Raw genomic sequence first — 13,294 nt, 5'->3', positions numbered from 1 at the left:
AAACTGGTATTTTTGTTTTTAAAGCAGTAATGGCACCACATACTCATCAGCATTTAACTCTTATTTTTCTGACAACTGGAACACATACATTTGATGACTTTTAGGAAAGATTGCTTATCTACTTTAAAAAAAATCTATTCCTTGCACTACCCTAGTAGCAAAGGTACACAGTGTACTTGCTGAGTCACAGAACTTGACAGCAGTTTATCCTGGCAATTAAAGCATACCTGCCTTTCCCTGCAAAGCATGATGAACAGAGGTGCAAATAGTACAGGTTTACTTATTGGTAGGAAAGGAAAGCCAGTAATTTCTGGTCAGGAAAGGTCAGTAATTTCTAACTAAAATGAGATAAATAAAGGAGGGGAGTCCCTTCTAGAGTTTGTACAGGTTGGCCAAGTACCTGTTAGTCTATTTGGTGTCTGGACCCCCAGAAGGGAAGGGGTAGGATGAAACAAAAATTCAGATGCCAGCAGCTGAGTTCCAGCTGTAAATGAAATGCAAATGAAATGCACTTTCTATGTTACACAAACTTCAATGGAGGTAGTCAAAATTCTACCACCTGCACAGCAGCATGAACTGCTTCTCATTCAAATCTAATTTACACTTCATTTCCAAATTTGTATTTCTGCTTTATTATGTACCTTGGAAAGAAAATTTGAGAGTTTTCTTTGCAGGGTCTGATAGTCTACCTATAGACAAAATAACAGGAGTTATGCCATCCTGGAGCTAATCTCTTCCAAACACAGTAAGGATTTATCTTAAAGTGATGTTCCAGCTGTAAAAACTCCTGGTCAAACCCAGAAATAACAACTGACCCAAAATGAAACTCGATTTAAAGATGAAAAAAAGGAGGGTGTTTGTGTAGAATACCCTGGAAGTATCAAAAGCAAATGAAGAAGTTCTTGACTAAGGAACCTGAAATAAGGAGCAGAGAGGAGAAGCTTTGCCACAGTGATAGCAAGGAGTACTTTGTCAGTAGAGAGGGAACACTTCCTTCCCCCGCAAATATGAATGCATTTCAGGAGAAGGAGAGGCCATTAGAAGAATGGAGTTATATTTCTGTGTATCACGTGCCAGAGGACCCTACCCAATAATTTCTACAGCCAAAAATGTGATCTGTTTACTTAAACTTTTCAGAAAAGGGTTCATTTGCACTTAGTGACTTTTAGCAATGAAGAACTCGTCCTTAAGCTTGTTTGTGGACATCTGGAGATCTAGGAAAGGTAATGAAGAAAAGCAAACCCACCAGAACAATATTTGATGAAAAGCAGTGTACACTCTCTAACAAAAAACATTTCAGAAATCACAAATAGAAAAAAAGTTGAAAAACATATCCCCCATGGTATTGCTCCAGTGATTACTGATCTCCCTGGTTAAAATCTTTATTGTTATTACTAGCTTAAATTTGTACAGCTTCAGCCACTGTTTCTTATGATCTCTTTTTTCCTAGATTAAAAGATGGTTTACTAACATAAATGTCTTCCTTGTGCAGATTCTATTAATAGGCAACTTGCTAATGGTCTGACCTTTGTCACTGATAAAATAATTTGCTTAATCTTGTTTCTTTTTTTAAACTCTAATCATTCTTTTAGCTCTTTTCAGAGCTGTTCCCAAGCTTTTGGCATCTTTTGCAGAAATTAATACCAAAAACTAGAGCAAAATATTTTAGTGTCTGTCCAAGCAGTAATATCTTCTTATTATTCTTAATCTTCTTGTTATTCTTATTTGACATTTTAATGTTTACCTATCTAGTAATTACATTCTGTCTCTTGTATCTTTTGATACACCAGAACAGCACGTTTCTATATGATATACACCAATGAAGGCTGGTTGACTACAAACTTTGCGCTCTACATTCCTAATCATTTTATATTCAGAGTATATATCACATATTCTGCACTTTCCTTACCACTTCTGCCTTTTCTTTCAGACAAAAAAACCCCCAAACACTCAAAACCAACTCACAACCAAAGTATTAGGAAGATGCAAATACACTATCAGCTCAGCATACTGTCAGAAATCATACTATAGGGAAAGGGTGACCTTATGTGGTTATTCAGGTTTATCAGCAGGCAAATTCCTTCAGAGTTTTCAGAATATTTCTCCTAAAACAGATACTTCCTTCTTGAAAAAAATATTAATTCAGAGAGAATGAATGATCAGTTATGAATATGCATGTGCACACACAAAACATAGGAGAAAAATCTTATATTTTTGTTCTTTAATGGTCAATTACTAGCTTCCCTTCATAACTTTTTTCAATTGTCCAAAGCACTATTATAATGTTGGGCTAGAGAGAGGAGGAACACAACTGAAAATATGTATTTGTAAACGTAGGAGAAAGAACCACATTATCTAAGTTCTTCATAGGGTTACCTTGACAAGCATTTCAGCAGAAGTGGTGGCATAAACAGTACCCACTCTCCTTTCCATTCACAGTTTGGTTCCTCTCCCATATTGTTTCCTCAGTATTTGTGAACAAGGAACTAACTATTGGTGTGGCTGTTCAACAAAGTAGACTGGAAAGCAATGCGGGTGATAACCCAGAGAAGGACTAGGGTTCTTTTTTTCAGTTTTAAGGTTATTGGAAGCTGTGTCAGTTCTGTGACATGGTGTATCACACTCTCACACAAACAGCTGTCCTCAGCCCAAACGAGGGATGGCACAGAGGGGAAAGTGAGTAACCGAAACACAAAGAACACTGATGTCAGCATTGATGACCATTTCTTTAGAAGCTATAGATATTGAAACACACCACGAACAACCACCCCCAATAAAAATAATAATTAAAAAAAATCTTTAGTATCTCATAAGACTATGATGCCACTGAGCAGAGTACCAATAATACTCTCAAAGCATTTAAGAGGCAAACATGTATATCTGACCTAAACATAGCTGCAGCATTAGACTCTATTCTTAAGAGCCTGTGGTTGCTCTGGGGTATTATGTGACTTATGTTATATGACTGACTGAAACAGTCAGTGGATTCCTGGGAGTTCATCACAAAATTCTCCATAAGACAGCCAAAAAAACAGCCAGGAAGGCCAGTCACTGCATGGAGATAAGCCTTCACCTAATAAACAAAGCCAGAAACAAAGAGGACAAATTCTTCACCTTTACAGGCCCCATGTGTGAAAACCTTCCCCACTGCAGCAAGCTTAAGAGCAAAAAGGACATTCAACAACCCTAAAAATGAGTCTTTTTCTTGGAGGCAGACAAGAAAAAGTCACATAAGCAGAAGCCTGCTTGCTCACATAAGACTATAAACTGATTTGGGACCAGCTACCTGGTAGATGCATTTGAGAAGAAAGCTGAGTAGATCCAGGCACAATGAACCTGATAAATGCAGACATCTCCTTAGAGAGGATGACAAGGCAACATCAGTCTATTCTTCATTTAATAAATTGTTTCTGACCAACTGATTGTTAAATCAAACAGGTAAGCAGCATGCAAATTATAACTGTAAATTAGTGCAGTTCTACTAGCTGATGCAAGAGATGCAAAAATAATAACAAATCTTTTCAAATATATCAGGACGAGGAAGTTTGTCAGAATCAGCAGAACTAATTGATGATCAGGAAAAAGGAGCATTCAGAGAAGAAAATGTCATTGCAAAGAAGCTGAATGAGTCCTCTGCATTGATTCATGCTCACCGTGAAAGCAACTATGAAGATGTCAACGCTATAGCCTTCCCTGGGAAAGTCTCATCAGAGGATCTGTCCAACACTAAAGGGATCACAAACAATTTTAAGGAACAAACTGACAAAACAAACAGTAACAAATTAACAGGACTGGATAATCACCCAACAGTTCTAAAAATTTATTAATTAAATAGCTTAATTTACTAACAGTGATGTGGAACCTCTCAAAACTGCCTTCATGCCTAAGGACTGGTGTTAGGTATTGGAAGCGTGAGGAAGGCAACGGCAAAACAGTGAGAAATCTGCAAAGCACACATTTTCCTTGACACAGAGTGCCCAGAATAAACACAGGACAGGACGAAGGTCCAGCAATTTGTGTTTGATGTGACACCAAGGAGGGATGCGAAGCGGGGTGCAGGCCGTGCGGTCCCATTCTTTCACTTCAAGGACAGATTTATCTCCTGTTCTACTCGTTTCCCTCGAAATATGATTTTTTGTAGCAACCATCCAACTCTGTGCCTCATCCTCCCTTCTTTCCCACACAACCCAGCTGCACCCATCGTACCAAGCCAACCTTGCTTCCCGTCCTCCCTCTTTTTCCTACAAAAACTAACTGTATCCCTTGGCACCACGAAATTAATTATGTCATTACTGACTACAGTCCCACCCACTCACCATACCTACTAAGATAAATAGTACCCCAAGTTTGTACCTAACTTGGAGGAACAATAATCCAACACCAAAACGGAGGGACTGATCGACGGGTTTGTGCTCTCGCTTTGCCCCGCCCCCCAGAAGGAACGCCTTTTGGTAAGACATCCTTGGCTACGCCGAGTGTATACCCGGGAACTGTGTGTGTGTGATTGCAATCGTTTTTCTTTTCTGTAGTGCCATATAGCCAACCTGCAGTTTGTGCACTTATCGTAGGCAATCTTAAAGAATCTGTAGATGTTGCACGGAAATAAACCGTACTATTTGTGAATCTGACTGCTTCTCTTGAATGCAACCAGACTTACAGTGTATGGGCTGTTTGGGCTGGGTCAGACCTATAGTGACGGCCACTAATCCGCACTATTCGTGAATCTGATGGCTTCTTTTGAATGCAACCAGACCTACAGCATACAGGCTGTTCGGGCATCCAGGTCAGACCTAGAGTTACAGCTCCAATTGGCATACCTATTAAGGGATAAGTCCAGCCGCCCCTAGCCCCTCTAATCTCTGAGGACCGGCTACAGTGCAAGGGGATTTATCTCTTACCAAATTTATTCTCACCCTAAACGCAACAACTGGAAGGGTACAAACATGACATGGATTACTAGAAAAAGATCCAAGTGAGATTCAAGCCTGGTGTCTGTACCAGGTAAATTAGAAGAAACCATAAAAAAAGAACAATAAGTGGACTGTCAGATAAACACAATCAGTTTTAAAGACTCCTAAGTCCTGACTTACCTAATTCTTAAGTCCTCTGAGGAGATCAACAAACATCCATAAAGGGGACCTATCTGATATCACTCGTGTGGCTTTTCAGGAGACTTTTGACAAAGTCACTCATGAAAATCCTAGTGAAACTAAGCAGTCATGTAAGGGAGAATGTACTGGTATACATAAATGATTAGAGGATGGAAAACAGAGTAAATCAGCAGTTCCTGCAATGGTGGAAGATGACCAGTGGAGTTCCAAAGGGTTCTGTGCTGGGATCTGTTGCATTCAACTTGTCCGCAAACATGGTAAAGTTTACTGATGACACTAAGATAATCAAAGCAGCAAAGATGAAGGCTGACTGAAGAGCAGAAAAAAGATTTGTAGTCAACTGGTAATAAAACAGCAGATGAAATTAAATGCAGACAAACATGAAATGATGCATGTGGAAAACACAGAGCAGTCATACCTTCACGTATAAAATTACAGCCTTTGAACCACTTGGAGAGCAATCTTGGGGTTAATGACAGATTCCTCATGGGGGTTTAATGCTTACAGGAGGTCAACAAAACAAATAAAATGTGGGGAAGTTCTGGGAAATAAACTTATGCAGGCATGCAAATCTATGATATGGCCACATCTTAACTGCCATGTTCTGGTTACCTCCTCACAAAAAACATACAGGACACAGGACTGTAAAAAGTTCTGAGAAAAGCAACATGGATGTACAATGGTATAGAATAGCCTCTATATCAGAAAGCACCAAGTAAGCAAGGACTCTTAGAATGAATCATAGAATGGTTTGGGTTGGAAGGGACCTTAAAGATCATCTAGTTTCAACCCCCCTGCCATGGGCAGAGACATCTTCCACTAGGTTACATTGTTCAAAGCCCCATCCAACCTGGCCTTGAACACTTCCAGGGAGGGTGCATCCACCACTTCTCTGGAAAACCCGTTACAGTGTCTCACCACCCTCAGAGTAAAGAATTTCTTCCTAACATCTAATCTAAATCTACCCTCTTTCAGTTTAAAACCGTTACCCCTTGTCCTATCCCTATACTCTCTGATAAAAAGTCCCTCCCCATCTTTCCTGTGGGCCCCCTTGAAGTACTGGAAGGCTGCTATAAGGTCTCCCCGGAGTCTTCTCTTCTCCAGGCTGAACAACCCCAACTCTCTCAGCCTCTCCTCATAGGGGAGATGCTCCAGCCCCCTGATCATCTTCATGGCCCTCCTCTGGACCTGCTCCAACAGGTCCATGTCCTTATGTTGGGGGCCCCAGAGCTGGACACAGGGCTCCAGGTGGGGTCTCAAGAGAGTGGAGTAGGAGAATCACCTTCCTCGACCTGCTGGCCACACTTCATGGTCACTGCAGCCAAGGCTGCCCTGGAGCTTCATACTCCCCACCAGCCCCTCTTTGTTGGTGAGAACAAAGTCCAGCATGGTACCTCTTCCCATTGAGCCAAGGAAGTTATCATCAGTGCATTCCAGGAACCTCCTGGATTGCTTATGCGCTGCATTCTCTTCAGCCTGGAAAAGAGATAACTTGAAGAGGATATGATAAAGGTCTAGAAAGTCAGGAGTCATGTGAAATGAATGACTAGGGATTAAATATTCACTGAATTTTCAATATAAGAACTGGAAGGAATCAAATAAAGATAGAAAAGGCCAAATTCAAAACAAGCAAAGAGAATTATCTGTGCAATGGGTAGTTGCTATGACAACTACTTGCCAATGGATGTTTAATATGTTAGAAGTTTATATGGGGTAGACTGTAGAATTTCACGGAAAAGAAGTCCACTGAGGTTTATTTCACACAGAGAACCACAGCTGGCTGAAGAAGTTTCCAAACTAGAAAGAACTGGAGGTTTGTGAAGTATATACAGAAAGTATCATATATGCTTGTTGTGTTTTTACTGTTCTCTAGGGATCTGATTTTCACCACTGCCAAGTATGGATAGTAGGCTGGATGAACCTTTCATGTGACCCAATGTGACTGTTCTTTTGCTAAATAGGCAATTGCTGCATCCAGTGATGTCAGATTCTTAACAAACATTTCCTAATTAAAAAAGTAGGCTACACTAAAGTATAAAGGGACTTTTCTATACAACAGACACAAAATTTCTTCTACGCACATTTTAGTACCACACCCTGTGTTTGTGAACTTAAGGCTGAAAATAGACTCCTAATTGTACACTGATAAAAGATTACACAGAAGTTGGCAGGGCCCCAAAAGGCCACCTAAGCTCAGGTAGTGTCTGACATACTGATAGAAGCTATGGCCCTTTTTAGGCAATCTCTCTGTTCTAAAAGCATGCCCTCCTTGTGACTTATGATATTAACCACAGCCTGAGAAAGTCATCCTTTATATAGCTTATCTGAGTTTAGAGATGATAATGATCTGGGAGAGGGGAACAACATCTTGTTAAAAGATTTTTGGAGATGGGCAAAAGACTACAATGCTGACTAGAAACAGAAGCATGCAAAGCTCATCCTGCAAGACAGAGGCTCTTCAAGAACACTTCTGACAGCTTTCATAGCACCTGGCACCCACTTTTTCATTACTCCACACAAGTAAACTCCAAAACCAACTGCAAGTGAAGTACAAAGAACATGTACTTCAGATGCATAGAAAAGCATCATTGAATTCCCCAGTCCTACTTTGCAGATCCTACCTTTCCAATCTTCTGTACTCCTCTCCTTACCTAAGACTATGACACATGGAATTTAGCAAGTCTTGGCAACTCAATTTCCCCAGATGTCTTTCTCACAGAGTTAAATTACTACTCCTCTATTCCTTCTGACTCTTTTACCCAAAACGAGCTGAGAAAAAAAAAGAGCTGAAAGTGCAGTGTGGTGAGAAGAACGGAGACTATTTGGGTGGCAGCTGTGGAATTCTGTGTGTGGTGTGGGAGCAAGTTATTAATCCTGTTTCCAGTGCTCACATTTTTATTTTCACTATATTTAATGCTTATTTTAAAAGTCACAGTTATGAAAGCACTTGAGAAAGTCTGAATGCTGGTTTTCTTTTAGTTTTTTCCCAAGTTTGTTTCTAGCTGCCATGATTGCCAGTAAAAAAACCTGATCCCACAAACTTTGCAACCTGAAAATTCTGAAAACATACACACTTCCTTTCTTATCAGTTCTTAGTCCTGAGGATTTTTAATGCATTGAGTTAATAATACTGATTTATCTCTTCTTTGCTGCTTCTTCCCACAGCAGACAATTTTACTCACACTGCTGTTACTTGTTTTCTTTTCAACACATACCAACTCACGCTGTAACTCACTAGCTGTCAGCATTTTAAAAGAAAGATTAGCAGTGCCAGCTACACCTCAGGAAAAACATTTGCACTCCTCACAGCTCAAGTGTTTATTATATACTACAGAAAAAGTGGTGCATTACATTATCCATGTTCCCTCTTCTTGTTTCTGCAGGGCTTCACTAAGCTGACAACTGACAGTTGCATGCTTGTTTAAAAACTGCAGTAAGAAATAATTATTCTGAAGACACTGCATATATAATCATCACAACATAATAACTTTTTTTAATACACCAGCTATTTCTTTACTAATTTGTATTTTGATAAAACAGCTCTCAGTTTAACACAAAAAGCAATGTTAATCTAGTTAAAGATATATTTTAGGACCACTTAATAAAGTAAAAAAATGAGAAACTAAATTCTGAACACTATCTGACAACAAACAATTTGAATTTATATATAACCCTACAATTCATTATGACACAAAGCTATTGAAGGAGGCTCTCTCAGAGCCTAGAAAAGTGCCCCGTAAAATTACAGATGAAGATTGAGAGGAAGATGTTACTCAAACTCCTTATTCTCAGTCCCATTATTTGTTGAGGTTTTAATAGTGTTCACAAGGAAAAATAACTATAAATCTAGTAAAATATCATGCCTTTGATATTTCTCATATTATTTACATAGCATTTTACTAAAGTGTCTTTGAAGATTATACAATGCAAGAGCAGCCTGAACCTAGAAATACTCAGATATGCTGAAGAAATGTTAATCAACAGACATTTAGAAGAACAGAAACAAGTACTTAATCTTTGTTCCTTTTCCATGTGTATTATCACAGAAAATAGGGAGGCAGGTAAACAGGAAAAGGAGAAATTATTTTTGTATTTGGCAAGAGAAAGAATAGATTGTTCAGCATAGCTGATCTGGTTACCTTAATTATCTGCCTTTAACAATAGCAGCACAAAAGGCCTCCTTCCAACAATTCTCCAAGAATTACTAACCCTGGGATAAATTGTATAGGATAACTAAATGTCCTCAAACTAGTTTAGATGCTGAAGCAGCGAAGAAAGCTCCTTACTTTAAATCACATTAAGATAATTCTTAAAGTGTTTTGGAACACTGTTCCACCCATAAAAATTATTTTCTTCTTAAATCTTACCTGGCAATAGAGCTGAGTAACTTGCTAATACATGGGGCATTCCACTCTCACCAACATGGCAATCTTTAAAACTGTGATCCTGAACCAAACTCCCAGAGCCTGATGCTCCAGTAAAAGCAGGACAGATCGCTATGATATGGCAGGACAATACAGCAACACCTGACCCTTGCAGTTGTAATGAAGTTGGTCGCAAGTATACTCTTATAGTTTTACTTTGTAATAAGAGGCATTTGGACAAACTCTAAACATTTATTTCTAGGTGAATGTTCCAAATGTGGTATTCTAGGCAGATGCTTCTCTCTGGTAGAGGAGAGAGACATTCTGATACCTTAATGCAGTTATCAAGGAACAAATTTTCCTCTGCTTGCAAATTGTTTAATTGGAAAATTCACACTTCTTTTGCCAGGGAGGAGGGCAGGAGAAATCCCAACCATTTCCTATTAAATATTCAAATAAACTATTTGCTTTAAGAAGTATTTTTTAAAACTAAAAAAAATAATTAAGTACTCAAAGGACTGTTTCTACACATGCAAAGGACAGACAATCAACTACCTGTCCTCTGTATTGCTTTGAATTTTTAATCTAAATTATTTCATTTCTATTATTTACCACTTAGAAATGCTGTCAACCATTTAAAATTTTTTATTTGGTAAATGCATAAAACTAGGTCACTGAAAACAAGCTTATACACAATAATACACAGACACATCAGAGGATTAATATATAAAAATCAAGAGATAAAAAAACTGACCTGCTGCTTCTGGTGTTTGTTTAGTAGGGCTAAAAATAAGATGTAACATCTGGAGCAGTCTGCTAAAGCTCCACAGAAGTCATTGTAGGAAGAAAGTTTGCTACGAAGGTACAAAAATAAAATATAAATGAAAGCACTTTTTTTCACAAAAGCTTTTTTTTTTTTTAAATCACTTTGCTTTTGACTCTCAGAGCTGTATTTTCCAACAAATAAAATGAATGCCAATACTCTGACTTCTAGTAGAGTCATATGCAGTTACATAAGAGCACAACAGAAGTCTAGCTATCCTTGCTGCAGTGAATTACGGGAAGAAGCAAACATAAGGAGCTTCCCAACCTGCTTGCCATATGGGCACAGTATGCTAACACCAGCACTTCTTAGTGTTAAAGGAGAACTGTAATTTCAAGATGACATGGGAAGTCAGACAGGAGAGGAAATAAAGGGTCCCTTCCTACGGCACGTCCAGTAGAGCCCAGCGACAGCACTAACACAACACATCTCTGATCAGCAAATATGGAGAATGTGCCTTCTTGCAGTCATGATTTTGTCTCTGTGTATTCTCTAACAGCTGCTTTGGTCCTATACTGCTCACCTTGACCATTACAAAAATAGAGAATTAGACATGCTTTGGTCATACCAGAAGTACGGCAATAACACAACAAACTAGGATAACCTCTTACTTCCCATGTAGTCAAAACAGCAAATATCTGTGTGTATGTTCAATTACAAACAATTATAACAAGATTTACAGATTTAGAGAAATTAATAATCAGAACAGATTGAACATATTCTCTACAAAGAAGCTGCCTAAAGTTACTGAGAGAAAAGAATAATTCTGTATTACTAGAAGACACAACAAAATTCAAATCTGTGCTCTGTACTGCACAGTATAATTTTTTTTTGGTAACTGCAATTTCCAGAAAGCTAATTAAATTGATTTTATGGCTAATTTGTATCCTTGGAGCATGCAGTTCACTAAACTTAAGAAAAAAAATTGAAGCTGTGGGAAACTTTAAATAAGACAAATTAATTTTGCTCCATATTGAATTCTAGATCAAGTAAATGTCCTTCTCAGAATTACAGTGTAAGTATTGATTACATTTAATTACAAACCCATACCCCACTTTTCACAGCATTTTCCAAGTAAAAGAAATGCTCTCTCCTCAGAAGAAGTAAATACGCCCAAAGTGCTGTAATTATTGCTTGAACTCAACTCATTTTTAGGAACAAAATTAGAGACACAGATGCGGACAAGGTTGGCATGGAAGTGGGAAAGCAATTCACATGCTATACAAGTAGCACAAATTGCAAAGGATCACATTTGCCTGTTTTAAGCTGTAGAGAGTTAAGGAATGACAGTCCCTTATGTAGCTGCTCTTCAAAGCACAACCTGATCTCATCTAGCAAGGAGAACGTGATGGATAATTTGGAGGGGATGAACAGGAAAAGAAATTCATAGCAGAATCTCAGTGAACATGGAGTCACAGGCACCATGACTCAACACAATAACAAAGCAGCAATGGCAAATACTTCACCCAGAATGGCATTCATAAATTGTGCTTATAACCCAACTCCTCCTGAAATTACGAACAGTTAATTTCACAGCTTCTTCAAAATCCTTAAATTGTTTGCAAGTCAATTTAGCACTGGACATCGCAAGCTAGCGCTTGGTAACTGAAAGATTTTTTTGACTGAGAAACTATTCAGACTACAAAAGGATCTTTTTGGGTGATTCACTCATACTGATCTCGCTCTTAAAAAGCACATCTTGGGAAGCAGGCACTGAGCTGCTCATAAAACAGATTCTTCCATTACTTCCATCTGCACAGGCAAGCCCTGATCCCACAGATTAATCTCCTCAAACACTCTGTGACAGCTCAAAACAATGAACACTGATCACATTTTCTCTCTTTTGTATTTTATTTCACAACACACAGTCCCCGACTTAATTTAAGCTTGTGTAATTTCTCTCATTTTTTTTTAAACATGGCCTAAAATATGATTAATAAATACTTAATAAATTTATGCAGCTTTAAAATATAAGAAATGGTAGTTCAAAAATCTCAATCAGAATCTGCAGGATCACAGAATGACACAATACAACAAAATATTTTTCACAGTTTGTATGGCTACAGTGAAACAAATCAGTATTCATGAGGCACAATTATCATACAAAAACATTAAAAACTACCAGAGCTTTTAAAAAACCCAATTCAATGTAAATCTTCCAATTTTAGTCCTCGATCCTGTCCTCTTTGGGGTCACTCGAAGCAGGAACACTGACTGCATGCAGAAATAGCCGTGTGTTCTGTACATACCTGAATATCCTGACAATATAGGTGCATACATCCTTATCATTCATACGCTGCTCTAGCGCCACACAGAGCTCAGAGACTGCACCGTTGCAAAGGAGTTGGCGCCTTGCCGGAGGTAAGTCAGCCAAGTTTCGTAAACTAGCTGTCAGCTGCATATAGAATATTTAAAGATTTATTAATCACAACCGTTTACAACAGAATCCACAGTGTTTTGAAAATTTAATAAGGCTCAGATCTCATTTATAACGTCTAAGGCAGTCTGAATGCCCTGTTAACATTCTGCAGGCATGTATCTACCAATAAATTATAACAGGAAATGTGCAAGTAACAGAATTGTGTATACTGAAATAATTGTTTGAAAATGAAAGTCTGATAATGGTCTTTGCCTGCATGTAACTTCCTTCTTTGAGGGAAATGTGATCTTTCATATATTTTAAAATCTTGCATGCATTTATACAACCATATACCAATTGGAAATTAGGGGAAATGCTGTGGATAAAGCGATTTTTTGCATAAGGTCTAATTTTGCAAGTTTACATTCTTGCAAATTAATACTGATATATAATAGCTTTTTTGATAATAACTATAGGTTGTAAATGAAGATGAAATTATTTTAAAAGACAGTAACATTTTGATTTAAAAATTTGAAAGTTAATCAAGATCAAGAGAAATCCACTACTCAGTACAAAAATGAAAAGCTTAAGTCCTCAGGTTTATTTTGGAGAAACCAAAATATTTTCAGAAGATACT

The 13,294-nt window shown here is 38.1% G+C and overlaps 1 protein-coding gene across 8 annotated transcripts in view; it reads right to left on the bottom strand.

Annotated features, from left to right (window-relative positions):
- The window catches only part of ARMC2 (armadillo repeat containing 2), a 70,274-nt gene that overhangs the window by 15,011 nt on the left and 41,969 nt on the right, over window positions 1-13,294 (bottom strand). For 7 of the 8 annotated variants that reach the window (XM_074862242.1, XM_074862250.1, XM_074862244.1 and 4 more), the window contains 2 exons: window positions 12,548-12,693; window positions 10,230-10,329 (listed from right to left, as the gene is read on the bottom strand). In XM_074862242.1, coding sequence (XP_074718343.1) covers window positions 10,230-10,329; window positions 12,548-12,693 — 246 coding nt within the window. Of the gene's footprint in view, window positions 1-6,505; window positions 6,588-10,229; window positions 10,330-12,547; window positions 12,694-13,294 lie in introns of all 8 variants that reach the window. The other variant, XM_074862247.1, reaches the window with a different exon arrangement.

The sequence above is a fragment of the Strix uralensis genome, chromosome 3 (assembly GCF_047716275.1).
Source record: "Strix uralensis isolate ZFMK-TIS-50842 chromosome 3, bStrUra1, whole genome shotgun sequence".
Lineage (NCBI taxonomy): Eukaryota > Metazoa > Chordata > Aves > Strigiformes > Strigidae > Strix > Strix uralensis.
The sequence above is the reverse complement of the archived record's forward strand: the minus strand, read 5'-3'. Positions and strand labels throughout refer to the sequence as shown.